Below are 21,884 nucleotides of genomic sequence, written 5' to 3'. Positions count from 1 at the left end.
GTATTTGGCCTCTGGGTTTGAATGTGGGAAAGTGTGCTGATTAGGGTAATGGAGGCAGGGAGATCCAGCCACCATGGGTGGTGTCATTCCCTAGGTAGGTGGTTTTAGGCATCTAAGAAAGCTGAGCAAGAACGAGCCAGCAGCTCATTGAAATAAGCTTCTGCCCTGAGTTCCAAACATGACTTTTCTTGGTGACGAACTGTGTGACCCGGGAGTGTAGCCATTAAACCCTTTCCTCCCTGTCTCAGTTAGGGTTTCTATTGCTGTGAAGAGACACCATGACCACAGAAACTCTTCTAAAGGAAAACATTTAATTGCTTGCTTATGGTTCAGAGGTTTAGTCCATTGTTATAGCAGGAAGCATGGTGGCATGTAGGCAGACGTGGTGCTGGAGAAGGAGCTGAGGGGTCTTGACCCGTAGGCAACAGGAAGTCACCTGACTCACTGGGCAGGACTTGAGCATATATGAGACTTCAAAAACCCGCCTACACAGTGACACACTTCCTCCAACAAGGCCATACCTCCTAAAAGTGTCACTCCCTTTGGGAGGGGCAAACCACCACACACCCAAAATGGCTTTTGGTCAAAGTGTTTGCCACAGCTGTAGAAGGAAACTGGAAAGGAAGCAAGCTCCTCCCCCTGCATAGTCTGTGCCCTAGGGGAGTGATAGGGCAGGATACTGGGGAGGGGGTCCGTGATGGCTCTGTGAGATGGCATTTGGGGTTAGCTGGAATGGAGGGGCAGTGAGGATGCTCCAGGCACCTGAAGTACACCCACAACCCTGAGGCTGAGAAAGCTGGAAGTAGGCCTGCCCTGGGAACACCCTGCTCCCTTCCAGGGCAGTCTGGATGCTATTCTCTCTGCACAGGTTCCCTTTCTGGAGTGGGAGACTGACAACGTTGACAAGGAGAACATTGGTTAGCTGTGATTTGTGTATGGTGTTCCAGGAGAGGGAATCTAGAGAGCACTGCTGCTCTGGGCACCGGGCACTGCTGACATGTGCTGCAAACACGCTGGCAAATACTCATATATATAAAATACACCAGTAAACATTTTCTAAAAACTAGCAAAAATCACCGGGTGGTGGTGGTGCACACCTCTAATTCCAGCACTTGGGAGGCAGAAGCAGGCGGATCTCTGTGAGTTCGAGGACAGCCTGGTCTACAGAGTGAGTTCTAGGAGAGCCAGGGCTACACAGAGAAACCCTGTCTTGTGGGGAGCGGGGTGGTGGTGGTGGGGAAAGGCTAAGGCTGAGCATGGTGGTAAAACAACAACAAAAAAAAAAAACAAACAAGAAAAAAAAAGCATTAGCAAGAATGTTCGCTCCACACTTGACTGGGAAGCAGAAGTTTGGGAGTAGGATCAAAGCCTTCCAGGGGCTACCCACGGCGCCCCACTGGGGTGCAGAGGAGGTGGGCCTGCTGAAATCACATCACAGGCATGAACTATTTTAATTCACATGTAAACTTCTATGTGAGTGTCTGTCACATGTGCAGACTAGGCAGAAGACAGATCCCGTGGGCTGTGCGCGGGACGTGGGTGCCAGGAACAGGCTCTTACCACATAAATCAGGCTGGCCTTGTGCTCACGGATGTGTGAGCCATCGTGTCTTGTTCCCTGCCTTGTTCCTTTCTGAGGCAGAGTCCCTCACTGGCATGGACCAGGCTGATGCCTGTTGTTCCTTTTGCAGACTACAGCTCCCAGCATTCCCCTGGACTGGAAGTCGCAAAGGCACAGGGCATTTCTCCCAGACGCCCTTGCATTCCCCGTTAAAAGCGGGGGTTGCCACGAGCCTCCCCCCCTCCCCCTCTCTCCTTTCGTCTCTGCACACCCGTCCCTTATTTGTTGTTACCCCTCCCCCGTTAAAGTGCACCCACATGGGACTGCCGCGTGTCCGTGTCTCCTTCCTAACCCCGCACTGCCGTGTGTCTCTCATAACGTCTCCACTCTCTAACCCCGCAGACAAGACAAGAAAGACAACAAGAATAACAATTCCCACAGGCCCTGGGGATCCTCCTGCCTCCACGTCCCATGTTCTGGCATTCCAGCGCAAGCCATCCCGATTGGGACTGTATGTGGCAGATGAACTCTGTCCTCATGCTTACGCACTGAGCACTTGGCTGACTGTGCCCAGTATCTGGGATGCAGAAGCATGGGGCTCAGGATGTTGGAAATCACAAAGCGTGAAAGACTGACTGAGCATCCCTGTTCTGGTATGGGCAGCCTGCTGTTCCAGGCCTTGCATGCAGGAGCCAACTACCTCTTCAAGGCCTGCAGACATGCAGCACCATGCCAAGCTGACTACAGAGAGCTGACCTGCAAGTCCAAATCGCTCCTGCCCCAATTCAGCTTTTCTCATGGAGCTGCCCCAGTAATGGGTCAAGGGTGCCGACCGCTGTGAGCACCCGTGTGGAGGGAGTCCGAAGGGTGCCGACCGCCTGAGCACCCGTGTGGAGGGACTCCGAAGGGTGCCGACCACAGTGAGCACCCGTGTGGAGGGAGTCCTGAACATAGACTACCTGCAGTTTTCCCAGTCCACAGGCCAAGGGCTGATCATGGGGTGAGGAAAAGAAAAGTACAACAAGTTCCAGGAGCAGAAGCCAGGAGCAAACTCAGTCCGAACACGGGCAGATCAGACTGACACAGTGACCAGATCCAGAGCAAACGATCTCCACCAGAACAGGTACAAGGGAGTAACATAAAGCAAAGAAAGCCAGCCTACAAACTACAATTCCAGAGAACCTAGACAACAATGAGGACACTAAGAGAGACCCATATAGATCTAATCTACTTGGAAAGTAGAAAGTATAAAAAGACAAGATCTCGGGCTGGAGAGGTAGATCAGAGGTTAAGAGCATTGCCTGCTCTTCCAAAGGTCCTGAGTTCAATTCCCAGCAACCACATGGTGGCTCACAACCATCTGTAATGGGGTCTGGTGCCCTCTTCTGGCCTGCAGGCATGCACACAGACAGAACATTGTATACAATAATAAATTTAAAAAAAAAAGACAAGATCTCCTGGGTAAATTGGGAGCATGGGGATCTTGGGGAAGGGTTGAAGAATGGAGAGGAGAGGCAGAGATGGGAGCTGAGAAAAATGTAGAGCTCAATAAAGATCAATTAAAAAAAAGTACTAGGTAGAGAGTTAGGGGGCAGAAAATCACCTTTAATATTCTGCTTTGGCCAGGGGTGTGGATTAGCTATGAAGACCTGCAAAGGATCCCCAATGAGGGTGGATGGGTGGGTGGGTGGGTGGGTGGATAGATGGGTGCTTGGGTGGGTGGATGGATGGGTGCTTGGGTGGGTGGATGGATGGGTAGGTGAACGAATGGATAGATGGATCCGTAGATGAGTGTGTAGGTGGGTGGTGTGGTGGTTTGAATAAAAATGTCCCCTATATAGGGGCTGGAGAGTTGGCTTAGTAGCTAAGAGTGCTGGCTCTTCTTTCAGAAGTCCTGCGTTCAATTCCCAGCACCCATACGGTAGCTCACAGCTCCATCTCCAGGGGAATTTGACTCCCACACAGACATAACATGCAGGCAAAATACCAATGCACATGAAATAAAGTAAAAATAAATCATTTTTTTAAAAAAATGGTCCACATAGGTCCATAGGGAGTAGCACTGTTAGAAGGTGTCGCCTTGTTGGAGTGGGTGTGGCTGTGTTGAAGGAACTGTGTCACTAGGGGTGGGCTTTGAGGTCTCAGAAGCTCAGGCCTGCCTGGTGGTTCACAATTAACTTCAGCTGACTGCAGATTAAGTTGTAGAACTCTCAGGTCCTTCTCTAGCACCATATCTGTCTGCATGCTTCCATGCCTCCCACCATGACCACAATGGAGTAAACCTCTGAAATTGTGAACCATCCCTAATTAAATGTTTCCCTTTATAAAAGTTGCCATGGTCATGGCATCTCTTTACAGCAATAGAAACCCTATGATTGGTGGGTAGATGGATGGTGGGTGAATGAATGGGCGGATGGAGAGATGATGTGTGGGTAGATGGATGGGTGGGTGGGTATATGGAATTTTGATTGGGTAGGAGGATAGATGGGTAAGTGGGTGGATAAGTGGGTTGGTTAATGGGTGGGTGGGTAGATGGATGGTTGACGGATGGATTGGTGGGTAGGTGGGTATGTGGATGGATGGTTAGCTGGTTAGCTGGCAGATGACAAGATGCACAAGCGGTTCCCGAAGGGGCAGACGAATGGAAGGATCGGGGTATCTCAGACTACCTGCCTAGCAGGCCATGTCCTCCAAATATTTGGGACACAGACACAGGAGGGTGAGAAATTCAAGACAATCTTGGCTATGTGAGGTCCTATCTCAAACCAAGCAAGTAATAAACAAACTTAAAAATCCCAAAGAGCTGTGACTGCCATATCCCCCCCACCCCAGCTCTGCTCCCAAGTCTCTGAGAGCTCCATCCACATACTATGCTGTACTTACCTTTTTGTCTTTAACCACGAGTATCCCCACCTGAGACAGGGAATTGAGGTAGAATATGCCTCCTAACGTTCCCGTAAACCTTTTCTGTGGAACAAACAAACGGTGTGTGTGAATGAGATTTGGTGATAGTAACACATTCATCATTTGAGACATTTAGCCCTGATATAATCTACATCATTTGCCTAGCTCAGGACGGCATATCTGCCTCTGGGACAGAGCAGCCACAGCAGAGGGTCAAGGACAACAGCTGTCTTCTATGAGGACAGGGTGTGACACCAGTCACACTACATACCCAGTTCTGTGGTTCATATCTCCCTGCTTCTTCAGCCCCACATTTTTTTAAAATTGATATTTATTGAGCTCTACATTTTTCTCTGCTCCCCTCCCTGTCTCTCCCCTCCCTGCCTTCAATCATCCCCCAAGGTCCCCATGCTCCCATTTTACTCAGGAGATCTTGTCTTTTTAAACTTTCTCTGGGATTGTGGTTTGTAGGCTGGTTTTCTTTGCTTTATGTTTAAAAACCACCTATGAGTACATGTGATAATTGTCTTTCTGTGTCTGGGTTACCTCACTCAAAATAATGTTTTCTAGTTCCATCCATTTTCCTGCCAAATTCAAACTGTCGTTATTTTTTTCTGCTGTGTAGTACTCCATTGTGTAAATGTAGAACATTGTTCTTATCCATTCTTCAGTCGAGGGACATTTAGGTTGTTTCCAGGTTCTGGCTATGACAAACAAAGCTGCTGTGAACATAGGTGAACACATGTCCTTGTGGCACGATTGAGCATCCTTTGGATATATAACCAGAAGTGATATTACTGGGTCTTGAGGAAGGTTGTTTCCTAATTTTCTGGGAAATTGCCACACTGACATCCAAAGGGGCTGTAACCAGCTTGCACTCCCACCAGCAATGTGGAAGTGTTCCCTTTTCCCACAACGTTTCCAACATAAGTTGTCATCAGTGTTTTTGATCTTGGCCATTTTTACAGGTGTAAGATGGAATCTCAGAGTTGTTTTGATTTGCATTTCTCTGATGACTAAGGATGTTGAACATTTCCTTAAGTGTCTTTCAGCCATTTTAGATTCCTCTGTTGAGAGTTCTCTGTTTAGGTCTGTACTCCATTTGTTTTATTGGACTATGTGATCTATTGGTGTCCAATTTCTTGAGTTCTTTGTATATTTTGGAGATCAGACCTCTGTCTGATGTGGGGTTAGTGAAGGTCTTTTCCCATTCTGTAGGTTGCCATTTTGTCTTGTTGACCGTGTCCTTTGCTTTACAGAAGTTTTTCAGTTTCAGGAGGTCCCATTTATTAATTGTTTCTCTCAATGTCTGTGCTGCTGGGGTTCTGTTTAGGAAGTAGTTCCCTGTGCCAATGCATTCACTTTCTCTTCTGTAAGGCTCAGTGTGGCTGGCTTTATGGTTTTTGATTCATTTGGACTTGAGTTTTGTGCATGGTGATAGATATGGGTCTATTTTCAATTTTCTACATATTGATATCTCGTTATGCCAGCACCACTTCTTAAATATGCTTTTTTTTCATTTGATATTTTTTGCTTCTTTATCAAAGATCAGGTGTTCGAAGATGTGTGGATTGATATCCGGGTCTTCTACTTGGTTCCATTGGTCCTCCTGTCTGTTCTTATGCCAATACCAGGCTGTTTTCAGTACTGTAGCTCTGTAGTAGAGTTTGAAGTCAGGGATTGTGATGCCTCCAGAATTTCTTTTATTGTACAGGATTGTTTTGGCTATCCTGGGTGTTTTGCTTTTCCAAATGAAGTTGAGTACTGTTCTTTCGAGGTCTTTAAAGAATTTTGCTGGGATTATGATGGGCATTGCGTTGAATCTGTCAGCCCCACATTTTCTAAGATACATGTTTTAGATTTACTTATATGCTTTATGTGTTTGAGTGCTCTCTGCATGTATCCCTGCAGGCCAGAAGAGGGCAGCAGATCTCCTAACAGACAGTTGTGAGCCACCATGTGCGTGCTGAGAATTGAACTCAGGATCTCTGGAATAACAACCAGTGCTCTTAACCTCTGAGACATCTCTCCAGCCTGATGCAGATATTTTTAAAAGATTTACTTTTTCTTTTTTAATTATGTGTGTGTATCTATGTGTGAGTGGGTGAAGATGCCACTGGAGACCAGAAGAGGGGTTCTGGTCCTTTGGGGCTGGAGTTGTGTCTGTTTGGGAGCTGCCTGATAAAGGCAGCAGGAACTAAAGTCAGGTTGTCTGCAGCAACAGCCAGAGTGCTGAGCCAGGGAGCCATCTTTCCAGGCACAGGTTTTGACTGGACAGTGTAGTAATAAGGGCGGCGGGGCTGCATCGCCAGCACCCCAGCTGCCTGGTTAGCTTATGCCCGAAATAACAACACACAAACTGTATTCATTTAATCACTGCTTGACCCATTTCTATCTAGCCTCTTCTAGGCTAATTCTCAGGTATTAATTTAGCCCATTTCTAATCATCTGTGTAGCGCCCCTAGGTGCGCTTACCGGGAAGATTCTAGCCTATGTCCATCCTGGGTCGGAGCTTCATCGCGTGCGTCTGCCTGGGAGCTGGGAGCATGGCGTCTTTCTGAGGCGTCTGCTCCGGAGAGGAGAGCTGTGGAGTCTGAGCTCACTTCCTCTTCCTCCCAGCGTTCTGTTCTGTTTACTCCTCCCACCTATCTTCTAACCAATGAGGGCCAAGCAGTTTCTTTTTATTTAACCAATGACCTTCCTCCATCAGGACAGAAGGTATCCAATGCTTGAAGCTGGGGCTCAGTAGCAGTACAAGCTCAAAACCGTGGGTTCCATGCCCAGCATCCCATAAACCAAGTTGGCGGGGGTGGGGCTGGCATATCACCCCAATGCTTAGGAGGTGGAGGATCAAGATTTCGTAGTCTGAGGTGATACAATATTATGAAATTATCTCTGGACCCCCTCCCCAAAACTGAACTTTTGCTGGACCTCACAGCCAAGCTCATAACACACATTGAAGTTCCTTAAAACTTAAGGGTGCTTAGTGGCACACCCCTTTAATCCCAGCACTCAGGAGGCAGAGGCAGGCGCATTTTTGAGTTTGAGGCCAAATTGGGCTACAGAGGGAGTTCTAGGACAGCCAGGGTTACATGGAGTAAACTTGTCTCAAAAATTTAAGAACAACAGCGAGAAGAATTAAGACTGCTGTCCTCCCGTGTGCTCGGCCTGTCTGTTCAACCTGCCTTTAAGAGAACCTTGTAAAGCCAGCCTTGCTGTACTCAGGGCTCCCATGTGTGGTAGGTGGGTAGCTGCATTCTTTTTTCTTTTCTTTTTTTCTTTCTTTTTTTTTATGGCATGTCCACACTAAAAGCGTGCTCCACCATGCCCAGCCATAGCTACAATCTTTATTTTAAAAAAATATTTATTTATTTATTATGTATACAGTACTCTATCTGTGTGTATGCCTGCAGGCCAGAAGAGGGCACCAGACCTCATTACAGATGGTTGTGAGCCACCATGTGGTTGCTGGGAATTGAACTCAGGACCTTTGGAAGAGCAGGCAATGCTCTTAACCACTGAGCCATCTCTCCAGCCCCCCATAGCTACAATCTTAAATCGTGTACTCTCCCATGTCCCTGACATAGGGTAATGTCATCAGGTCAGAAGCAAACCCTGACAACAGATAGCCACAGAAATCAGAGTGGCCTTTGCATAGTGCTTGGGAATGCTCACGTGTGGAAGAGCCCCTGGGGTCAGGAAATGACTGCTTGCCTGTAAAGCCTGTCAGAGATCTCTGCAAAGAATCCTTGCCCACTGGCAAGCATCTTCATCTGAGGTGATACAGTATTATCTGCTGATCACTTTCAGTCCCAGCATTTAGGAGATAAAAGCAGGCAGAACTCTGTGAGTTTGAGGCTAGTCTGGGCTACACATGAGAGCCTGTCTTTAAAACAAGCCCAGAACCAGAGCAAACCTCTCCCCTTCCCAACCACACAGCCACACACAGCCACACAGCCACACAGCCACACACAACCACACACAGCCACACACAGCCACACAGCCACACACAGCCACACAGCCACACACAGCCACACACAGCCACACAGCCACACACAGCCACACAGCCACACAGCCACACACAGCCACACACAGCCACACACAGCCACACACAACCACACACAGCCACACACAGCCACACAGCCACACAGCCACACAGCCACACACAGCCACACAGCCACACAGCAACACACAGCCACACACAACCACACAGCCACACACAGCCACACACAGCCACACAGCCACACAGCCACACAGCCACACAGCCACACACAGCCACACACAACCACACAGCCACACACAGCCACACACAGCCACACACAGCCACACAGCCACACAGCCACACACAGCCACACAGCCACACAGCCACACACAGCCACACAGCCACACACAACCACACACAGCCACACACAGCCACACAGCCACACAGCCACACACAGCCACACACAGCCACACACAGCCACACACAGCCACACACAACCACACACAGCCACACACGGCCACACGCGGCCACACGCGGCCACACACAGCCACACACAGCCACACACAACCACACAGCCACACACAGCCACACACAGCCACACACAGCCACACACAGCCACACACAGCCACACACAGCCACACAGCCACACACAGCCACACACAGCCACACACAACCACACACAGCCACACAGCCACACACAGCCACACACAGCCACACACAACCACACACAGCCACACACAGCCACACAGCCACACACAGCCACACACAGCCACACAGCCACACACAGCCACACAGCCACACACAGCCACACACAACCACACAGCCACACACAGCCACACACAGCCACACAGCCACACACAGCCACACACAACCACACAGCCACACACAGCCACACACAGCCACACAGCCACACACAGCCACACACAGCAACACACAGCCACACACAGCCACACAGCCACAAACAGCCACACACAGCCACACACAACCACACACAACCACACACAACCACACAGTCACACACAGCCACACGCGGCCACACACAGCCACACACAGCCACACACAGCCACACAGCCACACACAGCCACACACAGCCACACAGCCACACACAGCCACACAGCCACACACAGCCACACACAACCACACAGCCACACAAAGCCACACACAGCCACACAGCCACACAGCCACACACAGCCACACACAGCCACACAGCCACACACAGCCACACACAGCCACACACAACCACACACAACCACACAGCCACACACAGCCACACGCGGCCACACACAGCCACACACAGCCACACACAGCCACACAGCCACACACAGCCACACACAGCCACACAGCCACACACAGCCACACAGTTACACACAGCCACACAGCCACACACAGCCACACACAGCCACACACAGCCACACACAACCACATACAACCACACAGCCATACACAGCCACACACAGCCACACACAGCCACACACAGCCACACACAACCACACACAACCACACAGCCACACAACCACACACAGCCACACACAGCCACACAGCCACACACAGCCACACACAACCACACACAACCACACAGCCACACACAGCCACACGCGGCCACACACAGCCACACACAGCCACACAGTTACACACAGCCAAACAGTTACACACAGCCACACACAGCCACACACAGCCACACACAGCCACACAGTCACACACAACCACACACAGCCACACACAGCCACACAGCCACACACAGCCACACACAGCCACACACAGCCACACACAACCACACACAGCCACACACGGCCACACACAGCCACACGCGGCCACACACAGCCACACACAGCCACACACAGCCACACAGCCACACACAGCCACACACAGCCACACAGCCACACACAGCCACACAGCCACACACAGCCACACAGCCACACACAGCCACACACAGCCACACACAGCCACACACAGCCACACAGCCACACACAGCCACACACAACCACACACAACCACACAGCCACACACGGCCACACGCGGCCACACACAGCCACACACAGCCACACACAACCACACACAACCACACAGCCACACACGGCCACACGCGGCCACACACAGCCACACACAGCCACACAGCCACACACAGCCACACACAGCCACACACAGCCACACAGCCACACACAGCCACACACAACCACACAGCCACACAGCCACACACAGCCACACAGTTACACATAGCCACACAGCCACACACAGCCACACACAACCACACACAACCACACAGCCACACACAACCACACACAGCCACACAGCCACACACAGCCACACACAGCCACACACAGCCACACAGCCACACAGCCACACACAGCCACACACAACCACACACAACCACACAGCCACACACAGCCACACACAGCCACACACAGCCACACAGTTACACACAGCCACACACAACCACACACAACCACACAGCCACACACAACCACACACAGCCACACAGCCACACACAGCCACACACAGCCACACACAGCCACACAGCCACACAGCCACACACAGCCACACACAGCCACACAGCCACACAGCCACACACAGCCACACACAACCACACACAACCACACAGCCACACACAGCCACACAGCCACACACAGCCACACACAGCCACACAGCCACACAGCCACACACAGCCACACACAACCACACACAACCACACAGCCACACACAGCCACACAGCCACACAGCCACACACAGCCACACACAGCCACACACAGCCACACAGCCACACACAGCCACACACAACCACACACAACCACACAGCCACACACAACCACACACAGCCACACAGCCACACACAGCCACACACAGCCACACACAGCCACACAGCCACACAGCCACACACAGCCACACACAACCACACACAACCACACAGCCACACACAGCCACACACAGCCACACACAGCCACACAGTTACACACAGCCACACACAGCCACACAGTTACACACAGCCACACAGCCACACACAGCCACACACAGCCACACACAGCCACACACAACCACACAGCCATACACAGCCACACACAGCCACACACAGCCACACAGCCACACACAGCCACACACAGCCACACACAGCCACACACAGCCACACAGCCACACACAGCCACACACAGCCACACACAACCACACACAACCACACAGCCACACACGGCCACACGCGGCCACACACAGCCACACAGCCACACACAGCCACACACAGCCACACACAGCCACACAGCCACACACAGCCACACACAACCACACAGCCACACAGCCACACACAGCCACACAGTTACACACAGCCACACAGCCACACACAGCCACACACAACCACACACAACCACACAGCCACACACAACCACACACAGCCACACAGCCACACACAGCCACACACAGCCACACACAACCACACAGCCACAAACAGCCACACACAACCACACAGCCACACAGCCACACACAACCACACACAGCCACACACGGCCACACAGCCACACACAGCCACACACAGCCACACACAACCACACACAACCACACAGCCACACACAGCCACACGCGGCCACACACAGCCACAGACAGCCACACACAACCACACAGCCACAAACAGCCACACACAACCACACAGCCACACAGCCACACACAACCACACACAGCCACACACGGCCACACAGCCACACACAGCCACACACAGCCACACACAACCACACACAACCACACAGCCACACACAGCCACACGCGGCCACACACAGCCACACACAGCACACACAGCCACACACAGCCACACAGCCACACACAGCCACCTACAGCCACACAGCCACACACAGCCACACAGTTACACACAGCCACACAGCCACACACAACCACACACAACCACACACAACCACACACAACCACACAGCCACACACAGCCACACACAGCCACACACAGCCACACAGCCACACAGCCACACACAGCCACACACAACCACACACAACCACACAGCCACACACAGCCACACACAGCCACACACAGCCGCACACAGCCACACACAGCCACACACAACCACACAGCCACACACAGCCACACACAACCACACAGCCACACAGCCACACACAACCACACACAGCCACACACGGCCACACACAGCCACACACAGCCACACACAGCCACACACAACCACACACCACCACACAGCCACACACAGCCACACAGCCACACACAGCCACACAGCCACACACAGCCACACACAACCACACAGCCACACACAGCCACACACAGCCACACAGCCACACAGCCACACACAACCACACACAGCCACACAGCCACACACGGCCACACACGGCCACACACGGCCACACACAACCACACACGGCCACACACGGCCACACACGGCCACACACAACCACACACAACCACACACAGCCACACACAGCCACACACAGCCACACACAACCACACACGGCCACACACAGCCACACACAACCACACACGGCCACACACGGCCACACACAACCACACACAGCCACACAGTTACACACAGCCACACAGCCACACACAACCAAACACAGCCACACAGTTACACACAGCCACACAGCCACACACAGCCACACACAACCACACAGCCACACACAGCCACACACAGCCACACAGCCACACAGCCACACACAACCACACACAGCCACACAGCCACACACAGCCACACACGGCCACACACGGCCACACACAACCACACACGGCCACACACGGCCACACACGGCCACACACAACCACACACAACCACACACAGCCACACACAGCCACACACAGCCACACACAACCACACACGGCCACACACAGCCACACACAACCACACACGGCCACACACGGCCACACACAACCACACACAGCCACACAGTTACACACAGCCACACAGCCACACACAACCAAACACAGCCACACAGTTACACACAGCCACACACAGCCACACAGTTACACACAGCCAAACAGTTACACACAGCCACACACAGCCACACACAACCACACACAGACACACACAACCACACACAGCCACACACAGTCACACACAACCACACACAGCCACACATAGCCATACAGACACAGACACAGAGTAAGTAAGAAAGAAAGACACTTAAAATAATGAAAAGTAAAAGCCCAGAGGCAAAATGGAGTTAAAGAGAAAGGGGATATGTTGAGTTAGAAAAGCAGGCTAGAAACAACCAAGCTAAGATTGGGCATTCATAAGTAAGAATATGTCTCTATGTATTTATTTGAGAGCTTGGTGGCAGGTCCCCAAAAAGTAAAAACAAACAAACAAGACCTTGGGGAACACGTTACAACTCAAATCACAGCAATCTCTCACAGATAGGTTCGAGGCCTTCACATGCTTTCGCTCTCCTGTCCTGTACCTCACTTCTAACAGAGGGCAGCCGTCCGGCCGGCGTCAGAGGGCAGCCATCTTGGCAGTAGAGCCAGCAGGTACCTTGAACTGAGACTTTCCAGCCTCCAGAATCATGAGATATGAGTTTCTGTTCTGTGTTTCTTAGCCTTTTGTGGGCTCTGTTTCTCATCTATTGTCCACTCCCAGGTGTGTTGTTATAGCAACCATAGACTCTAAGACAGGTACCTCTTGGGGTCCTGACGGACACAGCTTTTGTTTCTGGTTTTGTTTTTGGTTTTTCAAGACAGGGTTTCTCTGTGGCTTTGGAGCCTGTCCTGCAACTAGCTCTGTAGACCAGGCTGGTCTCGAACTCACAGAGATCCGCCTGCCTCTGCCTCCCGAGTGCTGGGATTAAAGGCGTGCAGCACAGATTCTAATTGGCCTTAATAATAAAAACCTAGAGTCAGATATCAGGGTAAATGCTGAAAGATCAGAGAGACAAACAAGCTGCAGACAGACCTTACCTCGCCAACTGCTCACCCAAAAAGGGCCAAGCTCCTGTCTCCACCCTGCCTTCCCACTTCCTCTCTGCCCAGCCATATCTCTTCCTGTTTCTTCCTCCTGTGCCGTGATCAAGAGTGTATGCCACCATTGCCTGGCCTCCATGTTTAACTAGTGACTAGCTCTGCCCTCTGATCTTCAGGCAAACTTTATTTGTTAGAGCATAAATAAAATATCACCACAGCACACCAAATGCCCAGTACTGGTGGAGGTCAGAAGAGGGTGGCGGATCTCCTGGGACTGGAGGATTGATGGATATGAGCCCTCTGTGGGTGCTGGAAATTGAACCTGTTCTCTGGAAGAACAGCCAGTGTACCTCTGTGTGTGTGTGTGTGTGTGTGTGTGTGTGTGTGTGTGTGTGTCTTTAAACCCTGACTTGGAGTCCTCCTATATTTCTTGCCTGGTCCCAGGCTCATGCAGTCAGGTAATCCTCCTGCTGTGCATGCTGCAGTGGCTAAGACTACAGGTGCTTCATGCCCAAGCCTGTTCATTTTTGTTTCTGGTTTTTTGTTTTGGTTTTTTTTTTTTGAGACAGGGTTTCTCTGTGTAGCTCTGGCTGTCCTGGAACTTGCTCTGTAGACCAGGCTGGCCTCCAACTCACAGAGATTCACTTGCCTGGCTCTGCCTCCCGAGTGCTGGGATGAAAGGCGTGCACCACTGTCCCCTGGGAAGCCTGTCAGTTTTTAGTCAGCTACTCTTTATGTCCCCATCACCCTCTCTTGTCCCCTCCCAGTGATCACCATCCTCTTTCTAACTTCACACTTCTGGTTTAGGTGACTCCCTCAGTCCGAGTCTCCCCTGCTCTGGTGAACAGCATGACCAAAAGCAGCCCAGGAGAGGAGAGGGGCTTATCTCACTGGATAATGGCTGCTCCTCACAGCTCACGCAGCTGCCTGGGGCAGCACTGGCCAGAGCGCAGAGACCTTCCATATCTATGGCATCAATCGTCATGCAAGAAAACGCCTCACAGGTTCATCTGGCAGAGGGTTTTCTCAATGGTGGCTTCTTCCCAGATGACTCTAGGCTGTGCCAGGTGATCCAGGAGTTCCATCGGGACGGCCTGCAGGAGTGTGACTTGGGGGTCACTTACAGGAGCCACTGACTATGGCCACAGTACCGAAGCAGGAGACCCTCCTTGTCCTCAGCATTAATCACCCACTGAACCAGGAGGGTGGGGCCTCCCAGAGCCGCCTCCACTTCAGGCTTTTGACTCCCTTTCCCCAGCCACTTACCAGAATGTCACTGTTCATGTCCTGGAACGAGAATCCTCCGTTGTCAGAGAAGTATATTTCGGTCTCAGGCAGCGAGCCTCCACGGGAATACACAAAAATCCTATTTGCTAATTCCTGGGGGAAGGAACACACGGATGCTCAATGCTCATTGGGTCAATGCCTGCCAAGAGTGTAGGAGGCCCCGGCTGCTATCCCTAGCACCACAGAAACCCAGTTGCTGGTGTATGCCCACATCTTGAAGCTTGGGAAGAAGGCCAGGAATTCTAGGTCATCCTTGACCATACCCGAGGATGACTTCCACTGACCTATCCTCAGGCATCCAATCCAAAAACGGGACAACTTTTGAAAGACCCTCTGGACACCCCCTCCCAGAACCCGCAGCTGGCCTGCTCTCATGAGAACATCCCGTTTGCTTAGGGAAACAGGATGCCTATAGTCAGCACATGTGCCCAACTTAGAATATCAGCAATTCACAAAAGAAACAATTCCCCCATAAATGACCCCTACTTAGCAGCATTAAGTTAGCAGCAGCAATAACGCTATTTTACAAGGTTTGAATTTTTGAGCAATATAACTAAAAGCTAGGACAGGGGAGTTCAATTTAGAGATAAGGGCGTTGGTCAACTTAGGGGCAGGGGCGTTGACCCAGACAAGATATCTATGGTCGACCATCTGGACTGCCAGCAGGGGACTTGGGGTCCAGAAGAAGAGTTTGTACCCTAGATGGGCCGAGTCAGCATACATATCTGATTTCTTGGAAACCACAGAACTGTACTCAGTTTGAACCTGAGCCTTATTTGAATTGCCCAATCAGAACCCTGTAACTATGCCTCTCGCTTCTGTACCCGCACTTCTGCTTCCCTACCCTATAAAAAATCCACTGCCCCAACCTGAAGGTGCGCAAGCCCTCCGAAAGACTTGCTGCCCGCAGGTACCTGTGTTTACTCAATAAACCTCTTGCTAATTGCATCCTGTGGCCTGGTCTCGGAATGTCCTGGTTCTGGGGTCTTCATCAGAGAGGAAAGGTCCTCTCTGAGGGTTTTTCATTTTGAGCTTACATGGGAACCTATACACAAGGACTCACAGGGGCCTTCTGCTCCCACCCCCCACAGAGACGCGGTCTCACCACTTGGGTTACCCTACGCACCCCATTTGGCTAGTGGGGGCACGTGACTGAGGCAGAGTGCTGGGCACAATGTTGCTTTTAACAGTCAAAAGGGAAACAACCAAATTACTCAGCACTTAGAGGGGTGTGGGACTGACGCCCACCCAGAACTGAGCGGGTCTCTAATGCAGACGAGAGCTGCAAGGCTGTTCTGCCATGCTCACATTCAGTGCCCCCCAGGTTCATCTGTCTCAACACTTGGTCCCCAGTTGTCGGACCTGCTTGGGAAGGGTCAGGAGGTATGGTCTTTGTGGAAGAGGTATGGCATGGGGTGGGCTTTAAGGCCACAGCAGGCACGGTTAGCTTTCTCTCTCTCTCTTTTTCTCTTCTTCCCTCTCCCTCTCCTGCCTGTTGATAAGGAGCTCTCACCTGCCGCTCCAGCACCGTGCCTGCCCGCCGCCTTGCTCCCACCCTGACGGTCTTGGACTCACCCTCTGAACGTGTGAACCCCAACAAACTCTTCTGTAAATGCCTTGGCCGTGGTATCTCATGCCAGACAATAGGACAGTAACTGCTGCGGCATATTCCTCTACACTCTGTGTCACTATAATTGGTTAAATAAAGAAGCTGACTGGCCCAAAGCTGGACAGGATAAGGTTAGGAGGAGAACCAGACTAAGGGCTCTGGGAAGAGGGGCGGAGTCAGGAGTCACCAGCCACAGAGGGGAAACAGGAGGGGCAAGTTGTGAAGCTGTGCCGCCACATGGCGGTGTAGCTGGATATAAATGGGTTAATTTAAGTTGTAAGAGTTAGCTAGTAACTGAAGGGGTTAATCTCTCCCGCTTTTACACCTGAATTTAGGGTTCAGTTCTCTGAGAGGGACAAACAGGCATCTCTTCCAACAAAGCGCCATTTATCAACAGATTACATTCAGGCTCAAGGGCACGCCACAGTGTCCCAAGAACAAGTCCTAGGCCCCCTCTTCTGGATCATGTCCGGACTTGCTCACGCTTGTGCCCAAAGATAAAACCTCAGCCTCTGAGGAGCGCACTGGTACAGCTGGTGCTTAACCAGCCGCGTTTCAGGTGACCTCACCGTCCCAAGAACTGCCCCTGGGTCGGCACCACTCACTGCAGGTGAATGACCTCACACACACAGGCGCACTAAATAGACGCAACTTGCTGATCTCCTGTGTGAATGGTGGCCTTGTATGGGAACACTCACAGACCCAACAGTCCCAAGCTTGAGCCACTGCCGAGCATTTATAGAATTAATATGAAGTCTCTGGGTCGGTTATTTGGAACTGGCGGGCGGGAAAGAAAAGTCCGTCTACACACTATGACAAATTGTTAAAACAATGAAGTTACAGAGATGGGTGATCTCCAGGAGGCCGAGTGTGCATATCAGCGGGCTGATGGAGGACAGTTCTGTGGAGATGGACATTTCTGGACAATAGCTCCTTCTGCATAGGTCACTGAAGCGTCCAAGAATAAGAAAATAAAAATATAGATTCCAAAAATAAGAATGTAGAGGAGAATGAGAGCAGACTGTCAGCAGCTTTCCCAGCAGATCAAGGATCATTCATTCACAGTGAGCTATTTTCTCAGGTGTCTGGGAAGCTTAGGTCATTTTACAACTGGCTGTTTTATTTACAAGGCCAGAGCTTCTCCCTACAAATTGAGAGTAGTGTCCTGGCCATCTCTGATAAACGACAGATGTGAACTGAGTTAACCTTTAGGAGACAGAGATATGTGACCTTTGGATCAGACACTGTCTCCCTTATGGACAACTGGCGCCAGAACAGGGTATCTGTGGGTTGCATCTGGTCATGAGAAAACGTTCAGCCCCTAGGGTACCTTATCAAAACTGTCAGATTGCTATGCTCCCCAATGCTGTCCCCAGGATGACCTAAGCCCGCCATTTAAAGGACCAGTGAAATTGCTGTTGCTATGCTCCCCCATCATGTAACCTGTAAAATCCTATAAATGCTGGTTGGAGAGCTTGCTCGGGGTGCTCAGCTGGCGGGAGCTGCTGGGTCACCCACAAGCGCTTGTGAGCATTAAAGAAGCCTCTTGCTGATTGCATCCGCTGGCCTGGTTTATTGAGTCTGGGGGTATCTCCAAACGCCCTTGAAACCGAGGGTCTTTCAGTTCACAGAGTAGGTGTCCCCACCCCACAAATGACAGTGCTATTAACAGTGGCCTAAGATGGCGGCCCAGGCCCAAACCAGGGCAGATTCCTTCCAGATAAACAGAAACTTAAAGTCAGCATTCCTCAGGAACCCCAGATTCAAGTTTCCGTCAGGATAGCATCACTTTCCCATCCCCCACTGTCCACTGCCACACTGACAGACTGTGTCTGGGTCCTGGTTAACCCAAACCACCCGCGTCAGCTCAGAGACCCCCACACAGTGGGCTTTCACAGAATCCCCACACAAATCCCCGTCCAGTCCCGCTGTTCACTTTCCTGGGGCCATGCTCTGGTTCCGGGATTTCACTGCGCCTCCCTTACACATTTTCTCCATGATTTACTTTCGGGGGATTCAGTGATCTCCCCTCCCAAGTAAACCACAGTCTAAAAATATTAAAGGTAAAATCCAGCAGTGAGTTATAAGAAATAGCGTTAGGTGTGTTGTGAGCTCCCCACAGAGTTACGGCCTCCGCAGCTCTAGCACGGTCTGGACCTCTCAGCTCGCCCCTGGGCTGAATCGCCACAGGCAGTCTGTCACGGGACTGTGCCACTCCTCAGAAAGGGAGACATTTTGAGCCTTGTGTCCCCATACAGTGGGATGGGTACTCAGGAAGGGCCCTCCCTGAAAACCCACCTTGTGAGAAACTCACCGGCAAGGAAAGGGTGTCAGGACATCAAAACCCTTGTCTTACTGTCAGAGAAGTTTCTGTCCTGCCTGCTAGTTCCCAAATAACCACACTGAGGCTTATTAAATATAAAAGCTTGGAGGCTCATTACTAACTAGCTCTTACAACTTAAATTAACCCGTTTCTATTCATCTATGTATCGCCACATGGCTCGTCCTGTCTTGATCCCTTGTCTCCTGGAGACTTCTCTCACTCCACCCTTCTTCTTCCCAGAATCCTTGGTTTGGCTATCTTACTAACGCCAGTTCGTTCTTTATTAACCAATGAGAGTAATACATATTCACAGTATGGCACACCACGTTGGCAGCTCCATTTGCCTCTTCTCTAGGCTGATGCCAGACTTAGCAAGGTTCAAATAAAATCAATTGCTTTGCCTGCCCAGTGCTCTCAACACGACCTCAGGATCATCATTTCCAATGTAAACGGGCCTTCGGCTTCCCACTACATCCCGTGCTGAGCTGCCCCGTGTGCCTGACTGCACTCCTTCCCACGGTTTCCACCCGGTATGAACCTGCCCTCAGGAGTCTCTAATGCCAGCTTCACTGGTATAGTTCCTGTGATCCTGACCACAGGCTGTGATCAGGCCTGTTTGCCTTCTCTCTCTCTCTCTCTCTCTCTCTCTCTCTTTCTCTCTCTCTCTCTCTCTCTCTCTCTCTCGTGCATACATTGTGGAGGTTGAAGGCAGCTCTGTGCAGGTGATTCTCTTCTCCCACCTTGATGTGGTTTCTGGGAACCCAGCTCAGGTGTCAGTCTTGGGTAGCACCTTTACGCAATGAAACACTTGGCTGGTCTTTGCTCTTGGTTTTTGTTTTTCCTTTTATCTGTTTAATTTGTCTTTTTGTTATTTGAGGTTCTCACTGTTTGCCAAGATTAGTCAGTCTCAAAGTCATGGCTATCCTCCTGCCTCAGCTTTCTGAGTACTGAGATTGCAGGAGTTGGGCACCAACCCTAGTTTCAATTGACTTTTAAAAAATTGTTTTTGAGTTAGGCAGTGATGGCACACGCCTTTAATCCCAGCACTCAGGAGGCAGAGGCAAGCAGATCTCTGTGAGTTCAAGGCTAACCTGGTCTAAGAGAGAGTTCCAGAACAACCAGGGGCATACAGAGAAACCTTGTCTCAAATAAATAAATAAATAAATAAATAAATAAATAAATAAATAAAAGTAAATAAATTAAAAAGTGTGTGTATGATTTTTTAAAAGTTATTGGGGAAGAGAACCTACAGGCGTGCACACTGCCACCCCTTGAAGCTGTTGGGTGTTGCATAAAAGCCTCATGCCAGATGTGGGGGGCTTCCACATGAGCCATTGTTCGGGGAGGCCCTGAGGCCCCAAACAATACAGGCTTCTTGGTCATCTACTAGACCTAGCTGACATGATCCTATTGCAAAAGATTCCACACACCTTAGTCACAGACAGAGAACAAATTAACGGGAAGCTTCCTTCCTGCTGGCAGCTTTCACTGCCAGGAAGCGCTAGGCGAGTGCCGTGGGAGAATAAGCATCAGAGGGCTTGCCCAGGTGTGCCATGCCACCCCCACCTGTGAGAGACCCTCAGGGCAGGAGGAGGGACTCCAAGCCTGATAAGCCTGCAGGAAACTCTGGGTCACAAGCCTGTGGAACCCCAATATTATCCTTTAGCTCCACTGACAACATCCAAACATATGTTTCTATCAAAGCCAAATAAACACTATTCTCAGGCAGCCATTTACAGAGGGCACCAGGTGCTGAGAACAAAGGGCAGGACGCTCACACCACCCCCTCCGGGCACAGCAGGACAGCAGGAATGGGAAAGCTGAAAGATCAGCTGAAGGGGCTGGAAAGACCACCTTCCAGGATGACAGCCACTGCAGTGTGGACCTGAGATGGGGCTTCAGCCATCCTGCCTAGTGTTGACCACCAGCTGGGTGCTAAGAGACAATCATTCTCTCTCTCTCTCTCTCTCTCTCTCTCTCTCTCTCTCTTTCTCTCTCTCTCTCCCTGCCTCTCCCAGTCCTTGATAGTTCTAGGTAGCCCCAGCTAGTCTAGACCTTACTATGAACACCAGACCAGTCTGGACCTCACAACTCACATCTGCCTGCCTCCAGCCCCCAGACTTACCTGTCTATTACACAAACAAAAACTGTGTCGGGCAGTGTAAGGGAGTGCTCAGGTCATGCTTGTCCTCCTAGCTCCTTAGAGGTGGAGACAGGAGGATCAGGAGTTGAAAGTCATATTTGGCTTGGGTTATACGAGACCCTTCCTCAAAAACCAAGAAAGCAGCCTGGTCTACAAGAGCTAGTTCCGGGACAGGCTCCAAAGCCA

General features: G+C 51.0%; 1 protein-coding gene across 1 annotated transcript in view; it reads right to left on the bottom strand.

Moving 5' to 3' along the window:
- The window catches only part of Catsperd (cation channel sperm associated auxiliary subunit delta), a 49,696-nt gene that overhangs the window by 19,818 nt on the left and 7,994 nt on the right, over window positions 1–21,884 (bottom strand). Inside the window, exons 6-7 of the mRNA XM_041669490.1 lie at window positions 15,603–15,716; window positions 4,444–4,527 (exon numbers count right to left, since the gene is read on the bottom strand). Coding sequence (XP_041525424.1) covers window positions 4,444–4,527; window positions 15,603–15,716 — 198 coding nt within the window. The remainder of the gene's footprint in view (window positions 1–4,443; window positions 4,528–15,602; window positions 15,717–21,884) is intronic.

The sequence above is a fragment of the Microtus oregoni genome, unplaced genomic scaffold (genome assembly GCF_018167655.1).
Source record: "Microtus oregoni isolate MIOR12 unplaced genomic scaffold, Mior012 000019F_ref0000042, whole genome shotgun sequence".
NCBI classification, from domain to species: Eukaryota; Metazoa; Chordata; class Mammalia; order Rodentia; family Cricetidae; genus Microtus; species Microtus oregoni.
The sequence above is the reverse complement of the archived record's forward strand: the minus strand, read 5'-3'. Positions and strand labels throughout refer to the sequence as shown.